Here is a 9856-nt window from a genome sequence, read left to right on the forward strand (position 1 = left end):
TAGGCCTAAATGTCCCTCATGGGACCAAAATACAAAAAATAGAGGATCACTAAAAGGACTAGAGCTTTTTTTCATTGATTTTTCCTGGAAGTATAATTTGTGAACGAATCGGCATCGCTAATTGAACGAATCTTTACATTTGACTCGCTGAATAAAGTTTCTAGTTTGTCCCTCGTGAATGTGGAGGAAATAAACGAGCTGCCAAGGCATTTGAGGAGAAACGTGATTTGCAGACAAAATACATTTCGTGACACTTGCTTGAGTAAAGACATGCTCATGTATTCGGAACCACAATCTACCAAAGACTTTATACTTTTATTATCTTTCTATGGCAGAGTAGCCTACGCGGTTCCGAATTCAGCACGATTTGTCTCCATCGCGACGTTGTCACCTGTCCTGATGAAGAGCGAGTCAGTGAATGAATCTTATAAGTGAAGTGATTCAAAAGATTCTAGTTATTGGAATGAATCTCCACTACTACCCTGGAAGTAATCAAGCTTGCCATGTCGACTCTTGCAGACAGAGGGCGCCATTTCTCGCTTTCCTCTCGACTGGCACACGGAAGTAGCCGATGGGGGTGCTGAAAGTGCTAGTAATTTTATCCTCTTTGATGAGGGTTAACATCGTACTGCACCGTTCCTCTTGCCGTTTTCACGGGATCATGACCATTTCTAACAATGGAATAGTGACCCCTCGTTTGATCTCAGACGACATTTGATTGAACCATTTTTCGTTTGAATAACCCCGAAAAAAATGGATCAGGAGTTTGAGAACATCGATTCAACTGGACAGTGGCAAAACCTTTATAATGTAAGTCCGTTTCATTTTTATTTTTATTTTTTAGGTTAAATATGAGTCGCTCCTTAGATGAACGCTTGGGACACCTGCAGTATTTTGCCCTGGCAGATTTGCAATGTTTATCTAATAGTCCTAGACAAGTACTCGGCCCGTGTGAACGAATGTTTAATTCAGGTTTGCGTTACTGCGCATGCGCGTAATACCGAGAAATGCGGTCCACATTACCTTACTGCCTGCTGCTAAATCTGAAATAATCTTCTTCTGTGAATCATTTCAGCTCGGTAAACCTGTAACGTTACACGAGTGTTTATGGTTTTACAAGAATATTGAGTTGAATTGGTTTATATATCTTTCATTCTTGCCAATAAGCAAAATGAGTAGGCAGCGTAGTATTGTAGTAAACCATACAGCGAAATACCATATGTCAAAACAACTTGACTGGCAGCAATGTGAAGTGCATGAGTGCTCGTTTCACAGTGCGGTACATTAGAGCAGCTCACTAGGGCTTCCTGTGAACACGTGGGCTGTGTCTCAACACCTAGTGAGCTGTTTACCTAGACAGCATTTTCAGACCATTGACTCGTGCTGTATTTTTTAGGTACCACATTGAGTTCCCAGGCCTAGCACCCTAAATGCTATGTAATTTTTGCCGCCTTCAAACCCCCCCGCGTGCGTGTATGATGCCTAAATGTGCTGTCAGGTTAGGGAGCTCGCGAAGTTTTGAGACGCAACCATGCACTGATATGGTTTCTGAGAACTGATGAGCACTTCCCAAGAACTGAAGAACCGAAGCTGTCAGTTCTCTATAAAACTCAGCCAGATAGTCTTGCCCAACCCCCCTTATTTAAAGGATATATTATTATCTTTTTATGCTGTTTATTTCAATGTTAAAAACACTCCCTCCTCTTTTTGCCATTTGTTAGAATAGCTTTAAATATTTAATAAGTGATTTTTTTTAAAGGGATGGCTCTTAGGGTTCTTACAATGATGTTTGTTATTTTGTAATCTCTTTCTAGGAAATCCGTAACCAGTCTCAGGAGTGCGCCTGCAAAGTGGCAAAGTTCCCAGAAAATCGCAATAGGAATAGATATAGAGACGTCAGTCCCTGTAAGTTTCTTCCGTGTAAACCATTTTAACAATGTTTCACTCATTTTGTAACCTTGTCCTTAAATGGGTAGTTTTTTATTTACTTTAAAAAAAAATGTATTTACTCAGCATCATGTTGTTCCACATCTCTATGACTTTTCTGTATGTGAACTACAAAGGGGGATGTTAATCAGAATAATTCACTTTCATTAAGTATGAAAGAAAAATGCAGTGAAAATAAATTGTGACCTTTTGTGGTTCCATTGAGGAAAGACAGCCACATAGACTTGAATTACTTGAGAGCGAGTAAATGACGAGTAAATCAGAATTCTAATTTTTGGGACAATCTCCTTAAAAATAAAAGCTTTTTTTCTGTAAGCTTACGTTGAATTTCACACAAATGTATGCTAACATGTTTGTTTTGACTCTGGCTTAATAACCTGCATTTTGTGTTAAGATGATCACAGTCGGGTGAGATTAGAAAGTTCCGAGAATGACTACATAAATGCAAGCTTAATTACCGTGGAGGAGGCCCAGAGAAGGTACATATTGACACAGGTATGACAGTAATGGAAAAAGTAAGTCCACTGTTTGCATTTTGCTAACTTGCATTGATGTGTTATGTGACCTAAATACACATTTACATGCGGTTGTTTTAAACGAAGTTTAATTTACACATTCGCCCTGTTTTCATAGAATTTTTAAAGTTTAGCAAACTTTGAAACCTACCATTTTAACTCTTTCCCCGCCACTGACTGAATTTTTAGGCTTTCCTTGTTTTCACTGTTTTACGGTAGGGGGCGCTGTTACACATCTTCTGAAAGAGTACCGAATCTCCTGCTCAAAACACATGCGAAGAAGATGCAGAAACAAGCGATAGCATATGTCAGATGCATATGTAAAATAACACGATCATCATCAACATTAAACGGCATATAAATCAAAACTGCATAACTTTTTCGAATGAAATGTCGACCCAGGACGAGCTATAGGACTGTGTAAGCATTAGGGGGTGTTGATGGACTCGATCTACGTTTTGATCATCATTCTGAATCCGATCTGGATGTAGGCTTTGACAATGTAGCTTTTTATGAAACTTGAAACTGATAAAAAAACGAATGAATTAAGCTAGAATAAAACTTTTTTTTAATTCTTTTTTTAAGCAGAGGCTCTGTTCTTTCTTTTGATTGCATTTTCAGATATTCATACAACTAAATATTCTGGGGGCTATGAAACTTCTGTTAAAATTATCAAAAATGCTGGCAATTTTTTTCAAAAAACGCTGGCCGGGAAAGAGTTAACAGTTTTTACAGCCTTTTGTAGCACAAAGGAGGATGTCTCATAGATTGTTTAAATTTTTTTGGCATTGGCCAGCTTGTTGAAATAGTTAGCATATTCCGTAATGTAATTGCAGATACTTTTCTCTTTCTGCAGGGTCCCCTGAGGAACACTTGTGGTCACTTTTGGCTAATGATTTGGGAACAACGTTGCAAAGCAATTATTATGCTTAACAGAGTTATAGAAAAAGGTTCGGTGAGTGAACACATCTGATGTTTGGTATTTGCCTTGCTTTGTTATAGACATGTAACCGGTACACGGTAACACAGTATTTCACGATAATGGACACATGCGCAATATTGTTATTGTGGGCACTTCAAAATACCACAAATAATTCCTTATTGTAAATCATTAAAATTTTAAGGATGCATTTTAAGAAAACTCATTCACCTGTTAAACCTGTCTGTATGCTGCGCCAATGAAGCATGCGCACACTCTGATGTAAACAAGCCCAACGCGTATGAGAAGCATATCGGAACGAGTGAAAGAGACACGCTGAATAAAAATGCACATTCACTCTATAGCTGCGTCCCAATTCAGAGGCTGCATCGTTCGCAGGCCGCAAGGCTGTCCCAATTCCAAATATCTTTCAAATGCATCCTTCCTTTCTCCGGCAATGAAGGATACAACAGGTGGATCCTTTGCGGCCTAGCCTACCCCAGAATTCATTGCGTTGTTCAGGACTATGGCCTGGATATTGTTTGAAAATGTTCTGATTCTTTATCATTGTTCAGTAATACAGTAGCGGTAGTTCCATTTGTTTTGAACTTCTGAACAGTAGTAATTGACCCTTCGCAGGGGGTTTGATTGACAGGTGATCTGGCCAATCATACTTCGCCATCCGCCATTTTGTCCGACAAAGCAGTCAGGAGAGTTGGTAGATTAACATGGGAGGATTTGAACTTGAGAAACGGAGTGTACTGACGCCTTTCCGCGGTTAAAACAACATTCCTTCTGATGTTCATTCATGTTTATTTGATGCTATAAATTAACTAGAAGGAAGAGATGAGCAGCTTTAACTGAGGCTCTACAGCGATCTGTAAGACACATTAAGGAGCCACAAAACGGTATTTATTGTTTAAATTTCTTTAAAAAATTACCAAATTTGAAAGGTGAGACTTTGTTTAATATCAAAAGTAACCTAAAAGTAAGCTGGTCTGTCAGCGCGTGTCAGTGTCCTCTCTGCTCCTACTTAGCAACAGTAACTAACGGGGTGGGTCGTTGCGAACGGTCAATTGTTGTGAAATCTGGTAGCATGTTGATAAATAGTAATGCATTCAACACATAAGCAGATGTGGATTTGCTTGCTTCGTAAAAAAAAAAACTTTCCAATAGTGGTAAATAGTTTTTAAGTGATTGAAAAATCTGTCTTGTGTTCTTTTTCTGTTTTTTGTTGACGCTGAACAGGAGAAGTGTGCGCAGTACTGGCCGTCAAAGGAGGAGCGAGACATGGATTTCAGTGACACTGGGTTCATGGTGACTCTGGAGTCCGAGGAGGTCAAACCCAATTACACAATAAGAATATTAGAGCTTCGAAATAGCAAGGTGTGAATGCAATGCCAAATGATCACGTCGTTAAATGCTTCTCCAAACAAGACATGAAAAATAAATGTTGTTTCTATTTTGTCCCATATGTTTAGACAGGAGAAACCAGAGATATCTACCATTTTCATTACTCATCGTGGCCTGATTTTGGTGTACCAGAATCCCCAGCATCATTCCTCAATTTCCTTTTCAAGGTTCGAGAGTCTGGCTCATTGGGGCCAGAGAACGGGCCCGCAGTGGTCCACTGCAGTGCAGGAATAGGGCGGTCTGGGACCTTCTCATTGGTTGACACCTGCCTCGTCTTGGTAAGACTGCAGTTACACAATAGTTAATAATTCTAAAGGTTTCACAGCGACTGTAATCATTTCTCAAGCAGCTGTTATCAGGTGTAATATATGACGTGTATACTGTGGAACTGACTTTTCGATGTCCTTTCCTCTTTGTAGATGGACAGGAGGAAAGACCCTTTGTCTGTGGACATACAAAAGGTTTTGTTAGATATGAGAGAGCATCGAATGGGTCTTATCCAAACCCCAGATCAGCTTCGGTTTTCATACATGGCAGTCATAGAGGGAGCAAAGAGCATCCTAAAAGAGACTACTCAACAAGTATCAAGCACGGTGCGATTGCATTATTACATTTGATATTTGATTTAGAGTAGTATAGTATAATCAGCGTTACAATACACAGTATTAAAGGGATAGTTTACCCAAAAATTACAATTCTGTTATCATTTACTCACCCCTCAAGTTGTTCTAAACCCTATTGACTTCCATAGTATTTTTTTTATTTTCTCCATACTATGCATGTCAATGGGGCCCATCAACTGTTTGGTTACTCATATTATGTTATACTATTCCTAAAAAATACACTACCATTAAAAGTTTTGGTTTCCTCCACGGTAATTAAGCTTGCATTTATGTAGTCATTTTCGGAACTTTCTAATCTCACCCGACTGTGATCATCTTAACACAAAATGCAGGTTATTAAGCCAGAGTCAAAACAAACATGTTAGCATACATTTGTGTGAAATTCAACGTAAGCTTACAGAAAAAAAGCTTTTATTTTTAAGGAGATTGTCCCAAAAATTAGAATTCTGATTTACTCGTCATTTACTCGCTCTCAAGTAATTCAAAGTTTTTTTTTTTTTTTTTTTTAAAGATACCTTCATTCTTTTTTAATTTATATTGATCAAAGAATACTGAAAAAAAATCACAGTTTCCACAATAATATTAAGCAGCACAACTGTTTTAACATTGATTATAATAATGAATGTTTCTTGAGCAGCAAATCAGCATATTAGAATGATTTCTGAAGGATCATGTGATTCTGTGATGCTGAAAATTCAGTTATATTAATTGTAACAATATTTTGCAATATCACTATTTTTACTGTATTTTTGATCAAACAAATAGCTGTAACTTGAAGAAGACTTCTTTCAAAACCAATGAAAAATAAATAAGTTATTAGTTCATTTTAAATATTCTTGTAGTGTGACCTACTATATATATATAATATATATATTTCATGTAATGTATGTACATTCAATGTAATGTATGTCTAACTCTGAAACTTTTTCACTGAAAGCAGAAGCGTCATGAAGAATGGCAGGAGCCAGAAGCTTATTTAGTTTCATCGTCTCAAAGCCCCATCTGTAGTTCAGAGAAACACAACGGACAGTCTGACTCTTGTACAGAGCCACAAGATCCAGGAAGAGAACGAGACCGGATACAGTCACCAAAGGAAGAGCGGCTTACGGAGTTAAAAACATTTGGGTAAGAGAAAGACTATTTTATCTAGTGAACTGATAGCCGAGTTGTTCTAGTCTAGTTATATCAACTGTAATTGTAACAAGAGTGTTATACTGAATAAAACACAGCTATTGACCGATCAGAATCAAGGATTGGAACTAACCGTTTTATAAATAAAACATACATTAACGCTCAAAAGTTTGGGGTCCGTAAAAAACATTTTTTTTTATGCTTTTATTCAGCACGGATGCATTAAATTGATTAAATACGACAGTAAAGACTTTTTCTTTGTTTCCAAAGATTTCTGTATCCAACAAATGCTGTTCTTTTGAACTTTCCAAACTTTCCATTAACCAAACGATCCTGAATCACAGTTTTCACAAAAATATTAAGCAGCACAACTGTTTTCAACATTGATGATAATAACAAATGTTTCTTTAGCACCAAATCAGCATATTTGAATGATTTCTGAAGGATCATGTGACACTGAAGACTTGAGTAATGATGCTGAAAATTCAGCTTTGCCATTACAGAAATAAATTACGTTTACGTTTGTTATATTGAAAAAAAAAAAATGTTTTTAAATTGTAATAATTACTGTTGTTACAGTTTTTTCAATCAACTAAAAATGCAGCCTTGTTGAGCTTCTTAAAAATATTACCTACTCCCAAACTTTTGAACAGTATTGCAAAAGTGGTTAAAAATTATACTTATGATAATTTACATGGATAGTAAACAACCAGAATTTTGATCAAATATATATTTAAAACAAAGACATGCATTAAATGATATAGTTCAGCTCTTTTTTTACTGTGTTTCTGTACTGTAAAGTGAAATATGAAGTTATTAACCATGTGGGTGTTGCTGTTTCTTCCAGCCTACGCAAGCGTAACCGTGAGGAGCGAATAGCCAGCACTGCACAGAAGGTGCAGGAAATGAAGCTGAAACTGAGCGATTCGGAGAAAAAGAAAGAGAGCTGGCAGTTCTGGAGACCAATCCTCCTAAATGTCGGTGCTGGTGCCGCATTAGCGCTAGGACTGTGCATGTGCTGGGCCTTTCTGTCCCAGTAATGCAATTTTATCCCACAGATTCCTCCTCTTGTCTTTTATTTTGCCCAGGGACCCAAATTATGGTACTCATATTAGTAGGTGCTTGGATGTTTTTAGATAAGGGACAAAATGTAGAATGATCGTGTTTACAAGCATTCAATCCCGGACTTTCTACATGAGTTACTGAATGTTTGTGTCGTGGTTATTACAGTGTAAAGAATGATGTAGTTACATTGTAATTCCCTCATGGTAAGTTCTCGAGGCCTAGCGAATCTCACTGTACAGTATTTTGTCTCAGTTTATCTGCAGAGCAATGTTAAATAGTATTGAAGCTTGTTTCCGCCACAAAATAAAAAAAGAGAATTGCGACTCACAATTCTGACTTTTTTTCCTCACAATTGCGGCTTTAAATCTTGCAATTCTGACTTTATAACTCGTTATTGTGAGAGAAAAAGTCCCAATTGCAAGAAAAGTCAATTATTTTGATTTCTCACAATTCTGAGGAATAAAGTTAGAATTGTGAGATTTAAACTTGCAAGTGCGGAGAAAAAAAAAGGTCAAAATTGTGTGATGAAAAAGTCGCAATTACCTTTTTTTATTTTTTATTCCCTGGCGGAAACGAGCTATAATAAAATAGACCCCCACCGGTCCTACTGAGTCAGTTTATTAAATGCTTCTGTCTTCAAGTTTGCGCATGGATATTCATAGGGTGACTAGTTTGTTTTCAGTAGGTCAAAGCCCAGTGAGTTTCCGTACATGCACATCTCAGGATCTTCTAGTAATAAACTGACTGTAGATTCAGCCAAATGTAATAAGTGGTCTGGTTTCCACTTTCAAAATGTACATAGTAAACTCTTTACTAAAGAAGAAATATTGCTGTTTGTTTGTCTCAGGCATCTTCTGTGCATATGCTTCTCTGGTTCAAGCTCATTTGCATCTATAAAATGGTATCGATGCACGTCGTGGGGTAAAACTGATGTATGAGTGCGAATAAATGCAGATTGTGTTAGATTTCACCTGATGCATGTTTACAGATGTCTACATCAGTGCAGTGTTAGGCCTACTATGGTTAATATTTAGACGACGGATGCTAAACTAAGCCTGGAGCGATTTATTTTTGTCTCCAAGGATCAAAGTTTGTTTCCAGCTCCCATTACCTCACACTGTTCATTGTGGGTTTAATGCCAATTACTTAGCAGAATCAATGCGAGTCAAATTAGATGTCTCTTCCTGCCATGGTTCCAGGAATTGATCCAATATTTCCAGAAGTGGCTAATGGTGGAGTGGTAATTTCATTCCATCTAGCCAAGTGACCAACCGGGAAAGACCGATCCTTTTTCCTTGCAGTTGACTTGTCACAAATAGCCTACGGGAAAATGTCTTATTGGAGCCAAGCTTTGCTGAAGGGATGACCTCTTAAAAGCTCTTAAAATTGTTCCAAATATTGAGTTTTTGAACTTTTATTGATTTTTATACGTTTATATTTGGTTCTCAGGTTTCAAAGTACATCAGCCGTACATATGTATGAGGGTTGCTTGAGTTATTCTTGACATGCAAATGTAAACTTTTGTTAAAATAATTAAAAGATTGACGTAAAAAAATATTTTCTGATAATTTTGGTAGTTAAAATATTTGACAGTTGTTAATTTAAAACTTTTTTTCTGTCATCTCTGTTTAAGTCAGTCCAGATTGAAGAGAATGTACATTTGCAAGACATGGATACTTCTGGATTTTTTTTTTTAGAACAGTAGTTTTGGATTTAAGAGTAAAATGTCTATGATTTTCTTTAACGTTTTGTCTTATAACATCAATTATATATTCATACCTCAAAACGTGAATTTAAAAGCTATATAGGAACTAATAAAATGCTATGTGAGGACTTTCAATAAGGACAGTTTCGAATGACTGAAAATGCAGTCGAGAACCATTTTAGTTTTTTTTTTTTATTGTATACAGTATAGGCCTATTAACGTAATGCAAATATTGAACATTATATAGTTATGCATATAAAAACAGAAAACGAAAATCAACTAGAAAATAGTACATAGTACAAAATCACAACTGTACAATTGGGTATAAAATATCAAATAAATATTGTGTAGAGCTTTGGAAGATTATAGCTTTCTTATTCAAAGAGTAGCTTAGTGTGTCCAACCTCAATCAACAAAATCATAAAATTGGGTTATTAGCACACTTGCATTCATGAATGTGAGATTTTATTAAAAAAAAAAAATTAAAGGACTTTTCAACCTCCTTCAGTGAAGCCAAAAAGTAGCCTACACTCTCCCA

The 9856-nt window shown here is 36.7% G+C and overlaps 1 protein-coding gene across 2 annotated transcripts; it reads left to right on the forward strand.

The window, feature by feature from the left end:
* The first annotated feature begins 119 nt into the window (after positions 1-119).
* Positions 120-9277, forward strand: ptpn2a (protein tyrosine phosphatase non-receptor type 2a). 2 transcript variants are annotated; one of them, XM_079626494.1, is made up of 9 exons: positions 120-810; positions 1815-1905; positions 2342-2442; positions 3319-3417; positions 4630-4767; positions 4863-5072; positions 5214-5387; positions 6358-6542; positions 7396-9277. In XM_079626494.1, the coding sequence occupies exons 1-9, from the start codon at positions 754-756 to the stop codon at positions 7586-7588; spliced, it is 1248 nt and encodes a 415-aa protein (XP_079482620.1). In that variant the 5' UTR covers positions 120-753; the 3' UTR covers positions 7589-9277. The 2 variants fall into 2 exon arrangements, with proteins under 2 accessions (XP_079482620.1, XP_079482621.1); XM_079626495.1 differs by having other exon boundaries at positions 561-810; positions 2342-2462; positions 7396-9161.
* The last annotated feature ends 579 nt before the right edge of the window (positions 9278-9856 follow it).

This window comes from Phoxinus phoxinus (assembly GCF_949152265.1).
Source record: "Phoxinus phoxinus genome assembly, chromosome: 10".
Taxonomy (NCBI): domain Eukaryota; kingdom Metazoa; phylum Chordata; class Actinopteri; order Cypriniformes; family Leuciscidae; genus Phoxinus; species Phoxinus phoxinus.

Bases quoted from the DNA above. Each gene is read 5' to 3' on its own strand.
- ptpn2a (XM_079626494.1), top strand. From the start codon at position 754: ATGGATCAGGAGTTTGAGAACATCGATTCAACTGGACAGTGGCAAAAC. The intron at 3,418-4,629 runs GTGAGTGAACAC...GACGCTGAACAG, and splicing joins GAGTTATAGAAAAAGGTTCG to GAGAAGTGTGCGCAGTACTG. The intron at 4,768-4,862 runs GTGTGAATGCAA...CCATATGTTTAG, and splicing joins TAGAGCTTCGAAATAGCAAG to ACAGGAGAAACCAGAGATAT.